General features: G+C 36.9%; 1 protein-coding gene across 8 annotated transcripts in view; it reads left to right on the top strand.

Annotated features, from left to right (window-relative positions):
• The window catches only part of LOC106883361 (regulator of G protein signaling 7), a 325,930-nt gene that overhangs the window by 65,257 nt on the left and 236,564 nt on the right, over positions 1–24,109 (top strand). For all 8 annotated transcript variants that reach the window (XR_016241150.1, XM_089349413.1, XM_052966213.2 and 5 more), the window contains exon 3: positions 20,311–20,361. Coding sequence is in view for 7 of the 8 variants with exons in the window: in XM_089349413.1 (XP_089205539.1) it covers positions 20,311–20,361 (51 nt within the window). In the remaining variant the exon portion in view is untranslated. The remainder of the gene's footprint in view (positions 1–20,310; positions 20,362–24,109) is intronic.

The raw sequence follows: 24,109 nt of genomic DNA, 5'->3' as shown, positions 1-24,109 counted from the left end.
AGCGTTAAACTAATACATCCTTTTGTTGTTTACACCACCTGTCCTCGTCTGTTGTTTTTTTCATAAATTCTCCCATATATATATATATATATATATATATATATATATATATATATATATTAGATAAAGATAGCCATGGCCTGTCTATGGGGTTACCCTGAGTTTCACGTCCACCAAGCGCTTAGCTTTATGGTGTATCTTCAAACCCTATATGCGTGTGTGTGTACACATGCACATCCACCTACCCAAGTATAATATGGGTGCATCTGCATCTCCACTTACCCAGCCCTCCCCAACGTTCTATCTCTCAATTGTTGTTCCTCATTAACCTCTCTGACATTATGTTTTCAGTTTCCCTCCTATTACTCTTTTCTCTCAAATTGTCTTTGTTAGTCTCTCCCCTACCACTTAGTCTCTACAGTAATCCTATGTAACTCCAATATGAAATGACTCAGATCTGACAAACCATCAACTTGTGCTGGCCTGGCAAACAGACTGATCCACTCTCATCACTGGGTTCTCCTACCGATAGAGAGATAGATGGATGGATGGACAGAGGGACTAGTGGGTGGATGAATCGAAAGTTGGGTGGGTGAGTGGATGGATGGCCAGATGGATGAGCAGATAATAATGAAGTCATTATTTTAAAACAAGCTTAAGAATAACAGAGCCTTAATGAATGAGAATAGAGTCATATATAGGGTAAAGATCAAGTTAACGATGCTGTCAAGTTTCATGTTTTGGTTTGTTCAACCTATGAAGCAAGCTTTGCTTGTTAGTGATTTTTATCTAAGATGGAAAGCCTCATCTAAAAGACAAGTGTGTATATGATGAGATTTACATCTGTTAAAAACATTACAATGAAAGGAATTTTGATTTCATTCAAGATTGCTAAATAAATTAAAGGTAAAAGGTCAACAAATCAAATATAAATGTCAGCAGATGGGTTGGTGAAAAAAAAAAAGAAAAGGTTAGAGAAGAAAGAAAGAAAAGAAATAGACATAAAAAGAAGAAGAATGTTAATTGGATATAGGTCAGTATTCAGTCTAGAAAGAATGGATACTTTGGCATAATTCTGGGAGCTAATAAATGATCTGAGTTAAGAATGTTTTTATATTAAAGAATGTTAATAATGTACCAATACAATCTATGTGAAAATTTTTTTAAATTTTTTATATAAGGCGTAGGAGGGGCTGTGTGGTAAGTAACTTGCTAACGAACCACATGGTTCCGGGTTCAGTCCCACTGCATGGCACCTTGGGCAAGTGTCTTCTACTATAGCCTCGGGCTGACCAAAGCCTTGTGAGTGGATTTGGTAAATGGAAACTGAAAGAAGCCCATCGTATATATGAATATATATATATGTATGTGTGTGTTTGTGTTTGTGTCTGTCCCCCCAACATCGCTTGACAACCGATAGAATAAGTACTAGGCTTACAAAGAATAAGTCCTGGGGTCGATTTGCTTGACTAAATGCGGTGCTCCAGCATGGCCACAGTCAAATGACTGAAACCGGTAAAAGAATAAAAGAGTAAAGTGGTGCTCTAGCCTGACCACAGCCGCATGGCTGAAACATATAAAGGAATAAATATGTGTTTGAGGATGTAAATTTCTAAAATAATTTTTAAATTTATGCCAGTAGAAGAAAAAAAATTACTATAAATTCATATTCATAGGTTCTCCATAAAAATCGTGTGAGTACATGACTTATTGTTCAACGGTGTTGCACTCATGATCTGTGGTTTCAGTTCCTGGATTAGGTGATGTCTTATGTTCTTGAGCAAAACTCTTCATTACATGTTGCTCCAGTTCACTCTGCTGGCACAGATGAGCAACGTTGAGATGGGCTGGCATCTCATCTAGGGGATGTAGGAAGGCTCATTTTTATGTCAAGGCCCCTCCCCACTCAATCTCTCCATAACAACAAGCCTTTCTCCAACAACTCATCTTCCTGACACCATACTCTCTTCATTCATGTTTGTCACTCACAGAATTCCACCCTCCATCTCCCCCTTCACCCTTTGCACTTTTGCAAACTTATCTGCACGTGATCTCTCCCTGACAAGTCATTCTCCCCTACAACTCATCTTCTAAACCCTCTCACTCCTCTTGTGTTCATTCACTGCATTCCATTCCCCACAACTTCCCACTCCATTCTCACTCTTGGAGGCTTATCTGCCCACTCACCCCATCCAATCCTCTGTACCACTTCACTTATATAAACACCCCCTATAGTTTGAGGGTATGCTCTGAGACATGATTTTCACCATCTTTCTCCTCTCTCAAATGGAGTAGCCATGTATCTCCCCTTCAGCAAGATATCTGCTTCTGTCCCTAGAAACCATGCCAATGCAGACAGTACAGCTTGGTGCAGTCATTTGGCTCACCAATTGCTGTCAAACTGTCCAATCCATGCCAGCACAGAAAGTAGACATCTCTCTCTCTCTCTCTCTCTCTCTCTCTCTCTCTCTCTCTCCCTCTCTCTCTCTTTCTCTCTCTCTCCCTCTCTCTCTCTCTCCCTCTCTCTCTCTCTCTCTCTCTCTCTCTCTCACACACACACACACACATGTATGTACTTGGGTGAGTAGAAAAATGAAAGAAAGAATCACTCAACACATCTAGTTGGAGTTACATATATTATTATTTAAAACAGTTTGCCTTGGCCCCATGGGACTTAAAGTTTTGTAGGTTTCTAATAGAAATCTAGCTCATTCCACTCACTTAACTGAATGGGGATGATGCAGGAAGTCCATTGGTCAGTGCAGGTCAAATGATGTTGTTAGAAGTAAGATCAACATTTCTGTGACACCGGATGCATTAAAACGAAGAATGTCTTTGATCATGTGGCTGAATAGGAAACTGGTATCACTTTTGTGTGTGGCTAGTCCTTGTAGGGACCTGCGGGTGAGGGTGTGTGTGAGTAAGCCAGATATACGAGTGTGTAGATATGGGTGTCTGATGCCTATGCATGTGTATCTGTTTGTGTGTGTGTGTGGAGAGGTGTATGTGGGGTGTGCATGTGTATAAGCTGACGTGTAGGCAAGGGCCACTGGGCTGATCAACTGATTCCATGCTATCAAGAATAGGTTGGCTTGTAGATCACAGAGTTTGACATAGTCAACTTCTACCCTTCTATATCAAAACCTGTTGTCCTAAAGGTCCTTATAAATTAAAGGTATATGTTTCTGTTCAAAGAGCAGACAATTGAGTTGATCAAGCAATTGAATCCTCACCATCGAAACCCATTTGTATACACACACACACACACACACACACACACACACACACCCATGCCCCATACACATGCATAATCTTTTTTTGTCCTCTTGTTATGTCAAATATTTTTTTTCTTTCTTGGATTAAAATGATAGTATATTAAAACTAATTACTCTGCCAGTCATTTCTGACTTCCTCCTCACTCCTTCTCCTACCAAATAACCAACCAATCAAACCTCCCTTACCAACCCTTCATCTCCTTATGCTCAATCTCTGATCTCCTATAGTTTGTAGTAAGAGTTGATATTATAACAGCAGTTGTTAATGTGGTGAGCTGGCAGAATCTTTAGCATGCTAGGCAAAATCTTAGCAGCATTTTGTCCATCCTTACATTCTGAGTTCAAATTCTTATTTCTTTATTGCCCACAAGGGGCTAAACATAGAGGGGACAAACAAGCATAGACAAAGGGACTAAGTCGATTACATCGACCCCAGTGCGTAACTGGTACTTAATTTATCAACCCCAAAAGAATGAAAGGCAAGGTCGACCTCGGCGGAATTTGAACTCAGAACGTAATGGCAGACGAAATACTGCTAAGCATTTCGCCCGGCGTGCTAACGTTTCTGCCAACTCGCCGCCTTTCAAATTCTGAGTTCAAATTCTGGTAAAGTTGATTTTGTTCATCATTTCAGAGTTGATAAAATAAGTACTGATTGAACACTGGGGTTGATGGAATCAATTTATTCCCTCCTCTGAAATTGCTGACCTTGTACCAAAATTTGAAACCATTATAGTAGCAGTTGTTGCCATTGTAGCTATCTAAGTTGTACCTGTTGTTGTACAGGCATATGGCTTTGTGGTTAGGGCATTCTGCTTACGATCATAACGCTGTGAGTTCAATTCCCGGTGGTGCATTGTGTCCCTGAGCAAGACACTTTATTTCACATTGCTCCAATCCACTCAGCTGGCAAAAATGAGTAGTACCTGTATTACTGAATCTCCCTGAGAACTACATTAAGGGTACACATGCCTGTGGAGTGCTCAGCCACTTGCATGTTAATTTCATGAGCAAGCTGTTTCATTGATTGTATCTCCTGGGACCCTCGTCATCGTAACTGACAGAGTGCTCCTTTTCCCTGTTATCGTAGATACTGTAGTAAGCACATTATTGTTGATACTGCTGTTGCTACAATTGTTATTATCTAACCTCAGGTCAGTGTCTATCAAACAGATCTGTGATTAAAGACATTCTAGCCATGACTTCCCAATATTTATCCTATGTGTAGGGAACTTAGGAACTCATTATCCAATGTTTCCTTTCCTAGGACAGTGAGGTGAGATTTAAGGTAAATTTGACTGTTATTTCTGCCAGAGCCGATGGGCTGGCCCCTATGCAGATAACCCGTAGAATACACCATTTGGAGCGTGGCCATTGATCGTTACCAACGTCGCCTCCCTGGCACTTGTGCCAGTGGCACGTGAAAAGACATTCGAGCAAGATCGTTGCCAGTGCCGATGGACTGGTTCCTGTGCAGGTGGCACATAAAACACATCATTTCGAGCGTGGCCATCGCCAGTTTCGCTTGACAGGCCCTCGTGCCGGTGGCACATAAAACACCCACTACACTCTCGGAGTGGTTGGCATTAGGAAGGGCATCGAGCTGTAGAAACTCTGCCAAATCAGATTGGAGCCTGGTGTCGCCTCCTGGTCCACCAGTCCTCAGTTAAATCGTCCAACCCATGCTAGCATGGAAAGCGGACGTTAAACAATGATGATGATGATGATTTCCAGCTGATTAAGGAATTTTTATACTCTTTATTGTAGGTATTGTTTTTGGTTTTTTTGTTTGGTATAATTTTAGTTGTAGTAGTAGTAGTTGCAGATTTTTGTTGTTCTAATTCTCGTTGCTGCTGCTATTGCTACTGATACTAATGCTCTCTTTTTATTTCTAATGTAACCATTAATGTCGCAACTGCTACTACTGTCGCTGTGGCTGTGTAAATCAGCACTTCAGCTTTTAAAAAAATGAAAAAAAAAATAGAATATTGACAAGTAGGATAAAGAGGAGAAGGGGATAGAAAGAGATTTGTCAATTTCCTCTGAGAAAGTAGGTTTCTTCAGAAAGTGTGTCTCAGTTGAAATTGGGTGATCACAAGCAAACGAGTGTTCAGTGCTAAATAGTTCAATGCTACAGATACTTGTCAGCTGCAATGACAACATTACTTCAATATCAGTTCAAGCTCTGGAGATTGACAAGCACTCTTGGATGATTTGTATATTTAGGTGCACATGTGAACCTGCAGGTATCAAGCACACATCATGCATGCAAATTAGGTGTGTGTGTATGTGTGTGTGTGTGTGTGTGTGTGTGCATGCACATGTGTTTCTATATGCATGCACATATGTATGTATCTTTATATAGATATATGCATGCATACATGCATGTATGTATCAATATATGTATGTTTGTATATATGTATTATGTATGTATGCATATATGTATATATGTATGTAATGAAATAGTCGATGAAAGGTAATGACAGTGAAAGACATCAGCTGTCTTTTATTTCATTAAGAAAATTAGGTTGATCATGACAGATGAAAACAAAAGATTTCAGTATATAGCACAATCTGAAAACAGCAAGAGCTCTATGGAAATGTCCGTTGTCATAACTATGTGGCAGAGTTCATATTCACACAAAAGTTCATTATAAAATTAATATGAATAGGGAATATTTCAAACGATATCAAAAGATTTCTATCTTGTGTGAGTCTGTGGGAATATGTATATGTGTATGTGAGAGTGTGTTCTTTTCTGCCTCCAGCTGACAACATGTTATTAGAGTGACATCAGACTTCTCATACTGTATAGAAAATGAGTGTATGAGTGAATGTCTTTTTCAATTGTACAGTTTGGTATAGTGCTGTGCTACACTGTGACAATCTCTATTAACCCTCTAGTATTTAAACCAGCCATATCTGGCCAAAATAATCAACCTGTTTTATTTTCAAACTGGCCAGATCCAACCTCTCACACTTACCCTGCAATATTATTCTAAAACTAAACAATCACATCATTGAAATCTTGAAGCTACAAGATAATGCATGATTAATTCAAAACAATGTAATTAATTAAGCGTTACATTCAACAGAGAGAGCTGAATGCTAAAGAGTTAAACGTGTGAATATGCAGCATTTTATACTGAAGAGTTCGCTCAAGATTGTATATATGCAAAAGCTAACTACTGAATAGTAGTGATTTGGCTCATGAAAAAGAACAGACTCTGCTCTGTCCATGTGAAAGAGGTACAAGGAAATTTAAGTAAAAGATATATACCATGAAAGGCATTGATAAAAGAAACTGTGTTATTGCATATGTACATGTATGTATGCATGCATGTGTCTATATTTGTTTGCATGCATATACATGTATAACTACATGCACACAGAAATTTTCTGTTATATCCCATGTTGTGAAGAATAGCATCGTTAGTTATAAGTTTCATGTGGCTAGGAAGGAAGCAACTATAATAGTGTAAATTATAATTGAACTGGAAACAGCTATGACATTATAGGCTATACCAGAAAACAGTTGATCAAAGTACTGTGCCTCTGATATGAACCCAGAATCACATTGTTGTGAAGCATTCTGTCTAACCAGACTGCCATGCACACACACACACACACACACGTGCACAAGCACACATGTGCACACACACAGACATATACATGCAAGCACACACACATGCATGCACACATGCACACACACACACACACACACACACACACTTGTTCATGCAGTATTTCAAAAATCCCTTTAACATATCCAAACCATCTGATTTCATGCTCAGTCCCTCAGTCCTTTTGTATTGCACCTTGGACAATGTCTTTATTAGAGCCCCAGTAGACTCAAACTGAGAGAAGCTTGTTGTGTACTGTAAACAATGAGTATCAGAACAATGACATGCATATTCATTCTTAATATGTTCCAGCAAATTGAAACCTAAATATGCTAACTGTTGTATATCATCAGTGGAGAATACCCTTTCCTTTAAGACAAACGTGTGTTCATAACACACTCAATTCATTAGGAAAAGAGGCCATTGGGACACCAGATGTTTCAACCTTGTTGAATCTCATCAGCTAAAGCTACCTCAGACTAATAAATCTAACAAGAATTTTTGGCTCTTGTTCTGTTTCTTGCTGTTTACCCTGCACATGACAAAATTATAATCAGCTGTCAAATATCAGCAAAGATCAGCAAATGATTTTGTCTGCTGAACTGATAAACAAAGCCCAAAACTCATGTTTGATTTTTTAGTCTGGGATAGCTTTGGCTGAGGAGACACAACAAGGTCAAAACACCAAATATCCCAAATACCCCTTACCCAAATGAATCAAGTATGTTATGAATGTGCACTCATTTTACAGAAGTTGTTCTCCAATGAAATCCAACAGTAGTTAGCATATTCATGATTGAATCTGCTGGAACATATTAAGAATGAATACGTGATTGTTTTTCAAAATTTGATGTTCCTCTTTTAGTGCCAGATAAATACCTTGTCATTAGAAACATCAAGTAACAGTCATCTTTTGATGACACTGGGAGATAAAATGGTAGGAAGAGGCAGCAGAAAGCCTTAGTAAAATTGAGAGTCTGAGTTAAGAGTGAGAGAGTAAGCATTGTAATTATCATACCCTGAAAGTGCAGATAACATAAATACCCAGCACTCTATTGGCTATGATGACAATGATTCCAGTTGATCTGATCAATGGAACAGCCTGCTTATGGAATTAATGTGCAAGTGGCTGAGCACTCCACAGACATGAGTACCCTTAATGTTGTTCTCGGGGAGATTCAGTGTGATACAGAATGTGTCAAGGCTGGTCCTTTGAATTACAGGTACTACTAATTTTTGCCAGCTGAATGGACTACGATAACATGGAATAAAGTGTCTTGATCAGGGACACAATGTGCCACCAGGAATTGAACTCATGACCTTACGATCATGAGCCAAATATCCTAACCAGTAAGCCACATGCTAGAATATTACGCGTATAAATTTTTTCAGTGTTTGATATGTCAACAATACTGCAGAAGGAAAAAATAAAGAACAAAGTCTAGTTGGCTAAATATTTGATATTTTTCTGGACCAACAAATTAAAGTATCACAGAAGTGATGAGTTGAATTTTTAGCTTATATAAGGAAAATATAATGCAAAAGAAAACTTTGTAAATATTTGTAAATATTTGTAAAATCTCATGCTGTATTATCATATTATGATGATATCATTGTAATTAATAGTTAAATAATATCATTTTTATTGATTACATATTTATTGCAAAGAAGAAATTTATTTTATTTTGAATTTTAGAAACCTTACCATTTTCAAAATTAAAGATGAATTTCATTATTTGTATAATCTCCATGAAATTTGATACAAGTAAAATTATAATTAGTAACTTTACTTGATATTACTGAGTCATATAAGCATATACCTATGTTAAAGCATTGTCATATGATGAGTTAACACTCTACAAATGATATTGCTTGTTGGTTGCTTGGTAATGCTAAAAATATCATATTACGATATGTAGAATTAATGTATTATATCCAGTATCAATAAATAAATAAGCAGTAGTATTTATTTAGTTTAATCTATTTTAATTTATAAATATATTTATATTTTGAAAACTAGTTTTCATTTCATTGTTTTGAATGTGCACAATTTAAAATCATAATTATTGTAATCACCTCATTTTACACAAAAGTATATTCCCTTAACTACCCATCATGACAGATATATATCATTGTTGTTGACTTGTTGTTATCCACTGTGACAGTGGCAGTGGTGTCATCATCACCATCATCTCACTTTTGCATCCACTTTTTCATGCTTGCTAGGGCTAGATGGAATTTGTTAAGGCGACTTTTCTATAGCGAGACCCCCGTCCTGTTTCCAAGCAAGGTAATATTTCCCCATGATTAGACACGCTTACTCAGAAGACTAGAAACAAATGACACCACTTGCATAACAGTGACACTCTTTTACATTTGTTATTTATTATTATTTTTTAAAAATCGTGGTAGAGGCTTTGGTCTCGGGACCACTCATGTCTAGAAACTGCGGTTGGGGGTAAGCAAGGGTATGCTCCCTGTAGAAAATCCAGCTCCAAAAAAGCCTCGTGATAGCAAAGGAGAATGGGCACCAGCCAGCCCAAAGGTTGGGGTGGGCTGCACCTGCTTATCTTGGTTGCTATGGCATTGAGATAGATCCGGCCACCTGCTACTAACAGGGACAATACCCAGATTTAAAACACTGGATGATAACGATGATGATGTGATATCAAGATAAGGAAGCACACAAACAAACACATGAGCTTCTTTCACACACATGAGCTCCTTTCAGTTTTTGTTGACTAAATCCACTTTGTCAGTGCAGGACTACAGTAAAAAACACACTTTCCCAAGGAGCCATGCAGTTGGACTCAACATAAAAACACATGGCTGTGAAGCAAAGTTCTTAAACACATAGCCACAATTACATATAATCAGTATTGAAAATTAGTTTTGTGAATTAGGAATATGAGAAGGCTACGTCCAGGGCATGCACATGGGATTAGAGTGGATCCATCAGGAATGAGCAAAGTTTATTTTTGGTCTTTAAATTTAGCATTAAATATGCATGGTCATATCATATGAAGTTAATAATCATAACAGATTATAGTTCTGGTGAAGATGCAGGCTAAATAATTCTCTATATTATATATAAGCAACATTACAAGCAGGTTCAAAACTTCACAAATTATAATCACAAAGATCAACAATTAGTGCTCTCAATGATGAGTGGGCAAAATCACAACAATTGGTTTGTTGAGATATTGAAGTTATGACCATTTCTGAATTTAAAAATTCTGAATTTAGTGATAAAATATTGGCACCTCTTCAAAAATATTGGTGCTATTGGACAAAAGTGTACCAAATTAAATACAAAACACTTTCATTGTCAAATACTTTCAATCTTTGAATTCTTTCTTTATAGAACTTGTTTACTCTTTTTGAATATAAATATATGTACTGAAGTGTCAATTGTTTATGTCCACTTTATAGCAATGAATCTATTTGAAATTAAATTGTAAAATAATCTATACAGAATTGCAAATCAATGGCTATAGAACAAATTAGTTTTATATTTCAAAAAGAAATGAGCATTATATTTTTACTTTAAGAACAGCAAATCTGTAATATAAATACACAATTACAGGACATATAATCACATTTAGTAACAACAACAACAATAATCATCATCATCATTTAACGTCCATTTTCCATATTGGCATGAGTTGGACGATTTGACTGAGGTCTGGAGAGCCAGCAGCTGCACCAGGCCCCAAATTGATCTGACAATGCTTTTACAGCTGGATGCCCTTCTTAATGCCAACCACTCCGAGAGTGTAGTCGTTGCTTTTTACATGCCACCGGCACAGGAGTCAGTCAGGTGGGCCTGGTATCAAACACGTTCAGATAATGCTTTTTACGTGCCACCAGTTTGAAAATAAAACAGTGGGTACTGGCATCAGCCATGTTCGGATGGTACTTTTTACGTGCCACGGCACGAGAGCCAGTCAGTGAGTACTGGCATCGGACACATTCAGATGGTGCTTTTTACATGCCACCGGCATGGGAGCCAGTCAGGTGGACCTAGCATCGACTGTGTTCAGATGGTGCTTTTAACGTGCCACCAGCATGGGAGCCAGTCAGGGGGCCTGGCCACAGCTATGATATTGGTTTTACTTGACCCAACAGGTCTTCTCAAGCATATCATATTGCCTGAAACATCAGAGGTACTTTTATCTGGGCCAGACATGCGTAGTTGTGATCTTACATAACACATGGCCTTACCAGTGTAGTCATCTCTCTTGCACAACACATTTGATGCTTCTTATGCCCAACTTTTCTCTCAGGATACTTACACTCTAATGTGTATGCACACTGACATTACACATCCAGTAGATCATACTAGTTTCATTTCTCTCAAGCATGTCCTCAACAGTCATGGTCCATGTTTCACTGCCGTGTAGCATGGCAGTTCACACACATGCATCATACAGTCTACTTTTCACCTTGAGCAGGAGGTTTTAGTTGCCAGCAGAGGTAGGAGCTCTTTGAACTTTACCCAAGCTATTCTTATTCTAGCCACTACACTCTCAGAGCAACCACCCTCACTACAGACTTGGTCGCCTAAGTAGTGGAAGCTATTAACTACTTCTAGTTTCTAGCCTTGGCATCTGATGGAATCTGTTTTCTGTATGTCTTCAGTGTTTATTGCCCCTGTGCATTTGCCAAACACATAAACTATTTTCCTGGATAAACTTCCTTTGATGTTGTTGCACCTTTTATGTGTTCATAGCTTACTCCGGGTACATCGTATGGAGTTTCTACCCACACCTTTCCTACAGATCAAGCAGGGCCATCTACTTGAAGGACAGACGTTAAACGATGATGATGATGAACGTAAAGACAGATGAAATGCTGCTAAGCATTTTGCCCAGCATGCTAGCAATTCTGACAGCTCTCCTTTCTAATAAAGGTACAAGGCCTAAAATTTGTGGGGAGGAGACTAGTCAATTACATCGACCCCCAGTGTTTCACTGGTACTTAATTTATTGACACTGAAAGGACGAAAGGCAAAGTTGACCTCAGCAGAATTTGAACTCAAAACATAGCAATTGGCAAAATACCACTAAACATTTTGTCCAGCATGCTAACGATTCCACCAGCTCATCACCTAAATAATAATGATGATTATAATAATCCTTTCTACTATAGGCACAAAGCCTGAAATTTGTGGGGAGGGGTAAGTCAGTTACATCAACTTTAGTGCTCAACTGGCTTGCTGCCTTAATAATAATAATAATAATAATAACAATAATAATGTATTCATTATGCTCACTTGTTTCATTGCACCATCTCCATTCAAATTGTCCAAGTCATTATCAAATAGTTCTTCTTATGTACCATCTGTCCACCTTCACTTTGGCATGAAACGAAAAGGACTCAGTACATTGTGTTGGTGCTGGAAGATTTACAAGGTTGATAAAATTCTTATTTTAGTCATTATTGTGATAATAACTATATGTATGTTTATAAATAAAAGAAATTATTCAGGAATGATAAAACTATTTAAGGAAGAAATGTTTTCCAATAATGAAAGCATTACATTATTTGATGTTTTAATTTCCATTATCACTGATATTTTAATTAAATTTGATTTTTATACTAATAAAATATTAAGAAGCATAACTATCTGTATTTCTTTTCATTTAATTCTGAATTTACCCATATCTTATTATTACTTATTACTGAAATATTTTGTTGAAAACTGGCAATAGTCTTTGCCAGTAGAATTCTTAAAATATAAAACTCAGAAGAAAGGACAGCCTTGAGGAATGTAGGACATAATGCTTCATCTATTTTGTTGTTTGAGTGAAAATGAGATGATGAGGGAAGTAAAACTGAAGTTGATGGTTTAGCCATGTTGCGATATGTGTTTCTGGTATACTGGGGATAATGTAAATGAAATCTCTTGATAAGGCAGTAATGAACAACACACATGGAAAGAGGATAAAATACTAAAAATAGGCAACTGATCACATTGCAGCTTTATACTCAAGTGTGTTTATGACTCGTTAATGGTATCCGCTATAGCTGTTGTTTACATTTGTTTTTGATGATAAAAAAAAAATGACTTTGCTGTGAAATGAGCATGTTACAAAACCAGCATTTCATCTTGTAAACAGGCAAGGCCTAGACTCTTTGCAGTTGAGGAAATTATTGATGATATTTATTCTTCAGTTGAAGAGTTTACACTTCACAGGCAATGAAAGTGATCTGGACAATGACAATCAAACTGGTGTAAGTGATGAGGAAAGTAGCAATTCATGTGAACAAATACTGTAGTTGAAAGTTAAGCTTATTATTGTTATTTTCCTGAACTTTTCTGTGGTTTTGTCTGTTAGTTTGCCTGCTATCATTACTCTTGAGCTGTGTATGCAACTGTTTATTTTCTAGCTCAGGAACCCAGGTGGGGTGGTAAAGTCAATCATAGGGGTCCAGGTCTGAGAGGGTTAATGTAATAGGAAGATAGATACTTAAACAAGAAGGATAGTGTGAAAGAGTGAGAAACTAAAGAGATGAAGTGAATAAAATAAGGGATAAATTAGTTATTATGAAAGGTAGACAGGTACAATATCTTAAATAATAACATATAATAACATAGCTATGATGACAGATCAAAGTAGTAAGGTTGGTGAGAACAATACCTTAAAGAACTATATTTACAAATATAGTGGCAGATTAAAGTGCAGTGCTTAAAGACAGGAAAGCAAGAGAATAAAAACAATGCATCAAGAGTTGTGATAACAGATTTAAAGTATTGTGGGTCAGATTCAAAGCAACTGAAAGTGCAGTGAGAATATATATACAAGCACAATTATACTAACACACACAAACATTTATACAAGAATTGATAATTATACAGCTACATATACACATTTATATACATTTTCTCACACTTTTCACTTCAAAACCTGAAAAGAAAAAAACTGGCTTGTCAGTACATGTTGACATAGTCATATTAATTGAAGTAAAAAAAGTAATCAGCTTGAACTTACTGTTTAGTTTGCAGTCTGGGTGTTAGAAACAAAGTATTTTGTTTGTCAAATTAGAAAAATTCTACAGCATTAACAACATGAAAGTCTCTGAACTGGCTGGAAAACTAAAACAAATTATTGGTTAAGTTCCTTTATTATTGTGTAATTATTATTTGGGTTTTTTTTTTCTAAATTGTCAAAGAAAGTACATTGTTTCTAACAAGCATGCTTTGAACTAGAGAATAAGTTCAAAGAAGGAAGCTTTTTAAATATGAAAGAAAATTCTCTTAATAGCAAAAATATTTACAAGAAAAATATCTGCCTTGAACATTTATGACAAGTTCAGTAATATGTGTATATATATATGTGTATATATATATACACACACATAAATACACATTGTTTATTTTTATGATGAGTTATAATAAAATCAGTTTTACATTAAACTGAAGGATTACTCAGTGCTTTTTGTAGAGTGCATATTTATTATTCTTTAACAAGAATAGTACTGATAGTGACAGTTTTGCCCTGCTAAGCCATCATCAGACTGTCCAATAATGCTTTGCAGGCTGATACTTCATAGTCACTGTCAATACTATTCTTTATGTTTGTCTGTCTGTCTCTCTATATAATATATATATATATATATATATATATATATATATATATATATATATAGCAATATCAAAGGAAGGCTAACTGGGAAGATAGTTTTTCTATGTGGCAAATGCTTAGGTGCTATAAACAATGAAAATGTGCAGAGAACAGCTTCTGTCACATTCCAGGGAGAAAAACTACAAGTAATTGATAGCTTCTAATTACCTAGGGGACCAAGTCAGTAGATGGGGTGAATGCTCTGAAAGGGTAGCTTCTAGAATAAGAATAGCCTGGGCAAAGTTCAGAGAGCTCCTACCTTTGCTGTGCCAAAGGACCTCTTGCTCAGAGTAAAAGGTAGACTGTATGACGCATGTGTACAAACAGCCATGACTACTGAGGACATGTGTAAGCTTGCAAAGAACGAAGCCAGTATGCTCTGCTGGATGTGTAATGTCAGTGTGCATACATGACAGAGTGTAAGCACTCTGAGAGAAAAGTTGGATTTACGAAGCATCAGATGTGGCGTGCAAGAGAGACGACTGTGCTGGTATAGTCATGTATTGCGAATGAATGAGGACAACTGTGTGAAAATGTGTCACATCCTAGCAGTTGACCTGGGATGAGGTGGTGAAGCACGATCTTCGAACATTGGTCCTTACCGAGGCAATGACTAATGACCGAGACCTTTGGAGATATGCTGTGCTTGAGAAGACCTGACAAAGCCAAGTGAGACCATAACCTGTGGCCTATACCAGTGGGTGTAACCAGCCCACTTATGAGTAGTGAAAACCTGTTGAGGCAAGTGAAATCAAAATCAAAATCGCTGATGTGGCCGAGGACAGTGCTGCCTGATGGGCACTTGAGCCAGTGGAACATTAAAAGCACCATCCGAGCGAGATTGTTGCCAGGGCTGCTGGTTGGTCCCATGCTGGTGGCATGTAAAAAGCACCATTCAAGCATGATCATTGCCAGCATCTCCTTGTTGGTAGATGTGCCAGTGGCACATGAAAAAACAACATTCAAGCGTGGTCGTTGCCAGTGCTGCTGGACTGGCTCCCATGCAGGTAGCACATAAAAAACACCTTTTGAGCATGGCCATTGCCAGAACCGCCTGAATGGTCCTCATTCCGGTGGCACATAAAAGCACCCACTACACTCTCGGAGCGGTTGGCGTTAGGAAGGGCATCCAGCTGTAGAAACTTTACCAGATCAGATTGGAGCCTGGTGCAGCCTTCTGGCTTGCCAGTCCTCAGTCAAACTGTCCAACTCATGCCACCAAGGAAAGTGAACATTAAACGATGATGATGATGATGATGTATGTGTGTATATATATATATATATATATATATATATATATATATATATATATATATATATATACATATAATTTTGGACTAGGATTTCAGTACATGTGCAGCTGTTTCTGGATTATTATTGGAGGAAATAACCATGATTCTATCTGTTTGAGGCTGTTTATGTCTTTTGTGGATACATTGCAAAACATGTTTTCTGAAGCAAATTCATAGAGGCTCCTTTCGTTATTTACTTTTGCTTGTGTGTGTAGAAATAGTAATATAGTTCCTACATCCCTACAGTTAACTTGACACAATTTACACACAGAAAGAAACCTGTTTAAAACAATTGACTTCTTCACCATACAATGGCGCCAATATTTATCACCATCATATTTATATCACTGTCATATTTTTGTGTGTGTGTATGTATGTGTTTATTGCTAGGAGTTTTATGGTGACATTTTGAGCTTCAGTGGATCAGTCGCATTATTGCAGGCCTAATGTATATAATCCCAGTCAAATGCAAAGGTTGTCATCAAGGATATGAACAGCAACTTCATCTAGAACGCTGCAGAGATTGGAAGATGGTGGACAGAGCATACCTGAGATTTATATAAGGGAAAGACAAACACTGATAGGAAAATCATTGACCTCATAGAGCAGAGGCTAACTTAAAAGAACATAATGATGCCAACAGTGGGCAAAGTCATAAGAGCCTTTCACTAACTCAGAGAAAGCTTAGCAGCAGATGAAAAGTGGCAGACTGAGTTGTCAGTGATTTAAAATCTCTTATCAATATGATGGAAGATAATGTATCTCAAGATTTTAAGAATGTGACTATACTGCACAAAAGGGAGGCACACATGACAGTAAAAGCTATCATGGAATGGTATTCCTACAGGCAGTTCATAAGATTCTCACCAGAATTATATTCTCTCCACCAGAGTTTCAAACTGTTTTTTTAACTATCAGTTCCTTTCTTTTGTTAGCAATTTTTCAATACCTTCTGGCTACAGTTCAATAAAAATTAAATACAACTCATGTGCATATTCATATATGAGCACACAAAAGTCATGCGGTGACCTAATGCTACACTGATAGAGGCCATTACTATTGTATCTAAGGAAATACTCATAATTATGACAATATCTTTTAAATTAAATTATATTTTAGTTTATTGTTTTATATGGTTTACCATTTCCATCATCATCCACATCATTTTAATGCCCGCTTTTCCACACTTGCATGGGTCAGATGTGAGAATATTGAAGCAGCATTTTATTTATTTACTTAATCACATTTTGAAGTTTATCATTATTGTTGATGTTGTTGTTGTGACTGTGTCTAACAAGCAGTTTGTCATAATATTACTAATAGTTTTACTTTAAAAGTTAATATTTAAATTAGAAACAAAGACTGAAAGACAAAAAGCAAAAAAAAAAACAAAACTGTATAAATATTATCATCATCATCATCATCGTTTAACATCCGCTTTCCATGCTAGCATGGGTTGGACGATTTGACTGAGGACTGGTGAACCAGATGGCTACACCAGGCTCCAATCTGATTTGGCAGAGTTTCTACAGCTGGATGCCCTTTCTAACACCAACCACTCCGAGAGTGTAGTGGGTGCTTTTACGTGCCATCTCCTATGCTCCCTTCAAATCCAGTATTAATAGAAAATTTTCCATCAACCCCCAATTGCAGCCATGCACTAAACTGATAATCATCACAGAAAGAACTACAATTTACCTGAACTGGAATGTAGCTTTCAATCTGGAAGACACGCCATATCTTCACCATGTGATATTTAAATATGAGAAATGTCAAATGCTTAATGCACCACCCTACTTCATTCTCATCAACCGTACAAAGGTATTTGGCTCCATAAATCTGTGATATTGAAGATGGTAACATTTGCAATGCTTAATATGCTAACAATACTGCAACATAGTGGAGGCGCAATGGCCTAGTGGTTAGGGCAGCGGACTCGCGGTCATAGGATCATGGTTTTGATTCCCAGACTGGGCATTGTGAGTGTTTATTGAGCAAAAACACCTAAAGCTCCATGAGGCTCCGGCAGGGGATGGTGGCGAACCCTGCTGTACTCTTTCACCACAACTTTCTCTCATTCTTACTTCCTGTTTCTGTTGTGCCTGTGGTTCAAAGGGTCAGCCTTGTCACACTGTGTCACACTGAATATCTCTGAGAACTACGTTATGGGTACACGTGTCTGTGGAGTGCTCAGCCACTTGCAAGTTAATTTCATGAGCAGGCTGTTCCGTTGATCGGATCAACTGGAACCCTTGACGTCGTAAGCGACAGAGTGCCAACAACAACAACTGCAACATAATAAAGCAACAAACCCCATTTTAATGTATTAGTCGGGCACTAATACTTTCCAGATACTGGAGTGAAACAGAGATGTTTATCGTATCTGTCTTCTTGTGCTTCAGCATTTATCAAGTTGCATGCTTGATGAATGGCTCAGGAGCACCCAAGAATGCCTCCATTTCATATTCCATACGGAGAGTAAGTTGATCAACAAAAGAAGACTAAGAAACAAATCAATGCTTTAAATGATTACAGTGTACAAATTGCTTTATGCTGATGATTTGACCATTGTTAGTCATTTGGAGGAGGGTCTGCAAGCATTTCAAACTGAATTTAACAGAGTGACAATCAGTTCTGGTCTTTTGATCTAATAGCAGACATTAGTTTAGGAAACACATTACAACATTAACTGTTATTATCAGTGGCTTTGTACTGCAATTCATCGAACATGACAAATACTTGGGAATTTACATCTCATACAGCATCTCAGTAGACAAGAAAATAGAATAGACTGGGCAGAGCTAATCTGACTTAATCACGATTCATTATAAAAATACATTTTTGACAATAAAGATCTCTCCATCAGAGTCAAACTGGCTGTGTACAAAATATGATAGCTATGATACCTGCTCTCACCATTGTTGTGTAACCTGTACTTTCTGCATAGTGTTACACTATGCAGGAAGTACAGAACACAACTTGAAACCTTCTGTTGAAGATGACTACAGTACGAACTAAAGAATGTTGATAACATAGGAACCAGAGCACAAATGAGATGGTTTGAACACTTTATGCTCATGTCTAATGCATGACTTCTGAAGGCAGTCTTTCAGTATAAGTGTGTGCATGTGTGTGTGTACGTGTGTGTGTGTGCATGTGTGTGTGTGTGTGTGTGTGTGTGTGTGTGTGTGTGTGTGTGATAGGTGTGATTCTATGTATATTGCTAGCAGAGGAATTGCTGCTATTTCCAGCTCACAGGTGTACCATTGACAAGGTCATGGAAGGCCAAAATCATGTGATCTAGTAGCCCCAGTGGCAGCAATGGTGATTGATTATATCCCACTAGCAATGTAGACAAGAGTGCTTATATGCACCACAAATCCATGGTAACTATCACAATATTCTGTGTTCTAACACAACACCACCTTTTATGTGGTGATAAATATTATCTTTTGTTAATGTTACTGCTTCTGTCAAAATTATGTGCGTGTGTGTGTGTGGGGGGGGGTGCAGGCATGTGGTTTAGTGGTTAGGGTGTTGTATCCATAATTGTAAGACTGGTTTCGATTCCTGGACCAGGTGACGTGTTGTATTCATGAGCAAAAATGTTCAATTTCTTGTTGCTCCAGTTCACTCAGATTGGCAAAAATGAATAATCTTGTGATGGATAAGAGTCATGTCTAGGGTGGAGGAAATATGCATGCCATAAGATGTAAGAAACTGACCTTATGAGTCTATGACTTGAGAAGGGCCCTTTGATCTTTTACTTCACTTATATACATATATACACATTTATATACATATATACATTTATATACATATATATATACATTTATATACATGTATATATAATATATAATATAATGAAATTATTGTATACAGTGCTGCATATATATGTATATATATGTGTGTGTATATGAAAGTATAAGTGAGTAATGTTATATACAGCTTATAGCATAAATTAAAAAATGCTGAGAGAAGGTTGAGAAGAAAAGTACAAATGAACTTGAAATTTGTTATTAGAGAAATATTCTTTTGTACTTTTCACATACCAACCAAATGGAACAGACATTTTGATATCAACAGTAAATTTTTGGTTTTGTTTGTATGGGTGTATTATCATATTTGTCTATATACATATTTTCTTAGAACTCATATCAGTGTTTTTTTTGGTCTAAAAAAGAATATTTTAGGCTACAAAAAAGGAAATATCTTGCTTCTTCATAAAGCTAGTTTTGTTGGGTAACATGCTTTAGAAGTGTATAGATATTGTTGAATGGAGAAGTCAAGAAATTTCGTCATAAATCAAGTGTTTTAGTAAGTCACCATTTTGTGTAATGATGTATATAATATAATTTTTAAAAAAATATAACTAAATGCTTCATAAATTTTTATACCACTTACTCATCAAAACTTCCTGGATTTCTTGAAATTTTAAAATCTATAAATTACCATGATGCTAAACAGAATTTTTGCTTTTGTTATTTTTCAGGTCAAGATCTAATTAGTTGGATGATGAGAAATTTAGATGTGGACGATCAAGGTATGCATCTTATTTCTTTCTTTACAGTAAAGTCATTTAAGATATATTTATTGAACTAGATTTTTTCATGTACACTAATAAGAATGAGTATAAAAGCTATAACTTTTCAAGTAAATGATATAGCTAATGAAAAGTTTAAGAACCAGTGATTTAAAAAAAAAATAACTTCACCATTCAAATTGATAACTTTTGTCTGTGTATAGTCTTGACTTCTAGATATAAAAGAAGATTTGGATTCCTAGATATGAAAACAGTTTTCCACAAAGAAGCTTTTGAATTTGTGAAAATATCAGCTACTTGTCGGGACTTAGATTTTGGTTTGCTCTATTCAAAGAGAATGAATGTCTTCTTTTCATGATAAAATTCTAGCTATGCTGAGGCTATGGAATTTTTAAGGTAGCTTACTGCTTAGTGATACTGTGTGTAATCTAATGTAGATAATTCTTGCATCTGGGAAGGATTCATATGGATTGTGAACACAATAAATTTCTTTCAGATAAATAACATTAGTAGATAATTAATTTCTGTATGTAAGTGAATATATATATTTATAACTACATATGCACATATTGCTGGCTCCAATCCAACTTCATATAAAATATCCAGCTTCACTTAAGTCTTTCCATGTTGTTCTATTCACTTTGTATTTCCTTTTCATTCTTTCTCAACTTTCAACATTTCAAGCTGAATATCAGATATCATTCTCAAAATACTCTGGAGAATTCTATGCACAAACCTTCCTCATTCCAGCTTGCTCATAGCCAACATCTGTAAACTGATGTCTTCGGTATCTGATCAGTATCCTGTATGTTAACAGCTTGTATTCCATTAGAATTTATTGCTAATTATTATTAAATAGGAAGCTGGGTTGTATCTCTTAAGATAATATTTCTACAATCATATCAATAGATCTCGCTTAAAAAGCAAAACTCCATTTTTGTCATTAAGGCATCTATAGATTGATGGATGATGTATTACAATTATTGGCAGAAACAGAAGAGTACCAGGAAAAATAAATACCTTGCAGTATTTAGTTGCATTCCTTTTGTGTCTGGGTTCAAATTCTATATCAGAATTGATTTTACCTATCATCCTTTCAATGCTAATAAAATAAGTACTGTACTAGTGATAAAATGAGGTTGGTTCCAGTCAGGTATACTCTTCACTACACATACTGGCTTTGTGCCAAAGTTTGAAATAATCAAGGCATCATTTTAATAGCTCTATTTCTTCAGATACTATGTAGAATTTTCCACCAGTTACAAACCCCAGAAAATCTATCACTGGTGAAGGTCACCATAAAAATGACTCCTATTAAACCATTATTTATTTAATTGTTACAGGTGGTGTTTAGCCCATGATTATCTGTTTATTTTTATATATCTAGACCAACATTTTTTAATATGTACTTCAGTTTTATAAGAGATGAGGGTCTGATTTGAGGGAAATTTGGTTGCTATTTCTCCCAGAGTGAGATAGTCATAGAAATTTTATCATTAACTTATACATTTCCATCACTCACGAATGTGGTCCTGAGATACTTAAACATCTCCACTTTTCTCAGTGATGTTCCACTAACATGTAAAGTATACTGGGAAGATTATTGAGAGGACCAATGTCTCAGTGTTTGCAGAACTATTAGGTATGATGCCAACTACGTATGTAGAGGTGGGAGTGGAGGTACTCCTTCTCCAACTGTCAGATTGCGTTCTGGAGTAGATCCCACAAGATGGGAAGGTTTGCTTCCTATAGAAAATACAAATTACTTGATCAACAAAGTTTATTAATCTATAAATCAAACACACTTTGTCCCATATCAAGATTAGCCTGAAAATTTCGTTAAGATGACATATTCTTTACAGCTCCAGCTCAAAAGCAACAAATGTTGCTTATTATGTGATGATAATTGAGTCTGTAGATAAAAGAAATGGAAAAACAAAGAGGTTACTGGGTGCATATTATGTAACTTTATTTGGTCCTTTTTCTTCTTTCCCATTCTCTTTCTCCCCCTTCCCCTAAGAGCTTTTAACTGCACACATAATTTTTCCTAAGTAATAGACATCCCACTTTTTTTGTGCACTATCCACCCCTCATTGATGCCAGTTAAAAGTTTATCAGATTAGAATTTCTTGTTGCCACATCACAAATTTCAATACACAGCTAATGAAATGAAACCACACTACAATCTATCTCACTAAGGTAGTCAGTGAGTAGGGCATGCCATTGGCTCTTTACCAACTCTACTTTCTACTCTCCTTTTTCAGTTCTTGAAATGTACATCTCTCTCTCTTTTTCTTTTTTGCATTATGTATTAAAGCAGAAAATTTTCAACTGAATGGCAGCATGTATCTAATGAAAAGGGACACTGGATCGTTATGAAATATTCATAATGTTGCATAATATGCAATTGGTGACCTCTTTGAAACAGCTATAGTACTTGACTACTTTTTCCATTCCTTATATCTAAATATAAATACACACACACACACATATGTATATGCATATATATGTGTGTGTGTGTGTGTGTATGAAGAAAAGTATATATATATCCTCCTCCTCCTCCTCCTCATCATCATCATCATTTAACGTCCGTTGTCCATGCTGACATGAGTTGGACGGTTTGACCAGGGCTGGCAAGCTGGAAGGCTGCACCAGACTCCAGTCTGATTTGGCATGGTTCCTATGGCTGGATGCCCTTCTTAATACCAACCACTCAGAGAGTGTAATGGTCGCTTTTACATGCCACAAGCACAAGTGCCATTTGCGTGATATCAGTATCTGCCACAACTGATTTTACTTGCACAACATGATGCCAAAGGTCTTGGTCATTCGTCATTGCCTCCATGAGGTCGAACACTCAAAAGCTTTTTACATGCCACTGGCATTGGCCACTTTGCCTTAGTAAGGCCAAACACTTGAAAGGTGCTTTTTACGTGTCACTGGCACAGGTGCCAGTTATGTGACACCAGCATCAGCCATGACTACGATTTCAGTTGGTTTGACAGGTCTTCTCAAGAACAGTGTATCACCAAAGGTCTCAGTTATTAGTCAATGCCTCTGTGAGGCCCAAAGTTCAAAAATCATGCTTCACCACCTCGTCCCATGTCTTCCTGGGTCTATCTCTACCAGAGGTTCCTTCCACAGTTTGAGATCGGTACTTCTTTACACAGCTGTCCTCATCCATACACATCACATGACCATACTAGCACAGCTGTCTCTCTTGCACACCACATCTGATGTCTCTTATGCCTAACTTTTCTCTCAAGATGCTTACACTCTGTTGAACATACACACTAACATTGCACATTTAGTGAAGCATACTGGCTTCATTTCTTTTAAGCATATGCATGTTCTCATCTGTCACAGCCCATGTTTCACTATCATGTAGCATAGCTGTTCACACACAGACTTTATGCAATCTACCTTTCATTCTGAGGGAGAGGCCTTTTCTTGCTAGCAGAGGTAGGAGCTCTCTGAACTTTGCCCAGCCTATTCTTATTCTCACATCTATGCTCTCAGTGCATCCACCTCCACTACTAACTTGGTCACCTAGGTAATGGAAGCAATCTACTATATCTAGCTTAACCCCTGGCAGTTGATGGAGTCTATTTTCTGAACATTTTCGATATTTATTGTACTTGTGCATCTTCCACACACAAGAGCTATTTTCCCTGTTAACCTTCCTCAGATATTGCTGCACCTCTTATGTGTCCATAGCTTACACCAGATACATCTTATGGCGTTTCTA

Source organism: Octopus bimaculoides, chromosome 3 (assembly GCF_046866305.1).
Source record: "Octopus bimaculoides isolate indiv1 chromosome 3, ASM4686630v1, whole genome shotgun sequence".
NCBI classification, from domain to species: Eukaryota; Metazoa; Mollusca; class Cephalopoda; order Octopoda; family Octopodidae; genus Octopus; species Octopus bimaculoides.
This window is presented reverse-complemented; position numbering and strand designations above follow the sequence as displayed.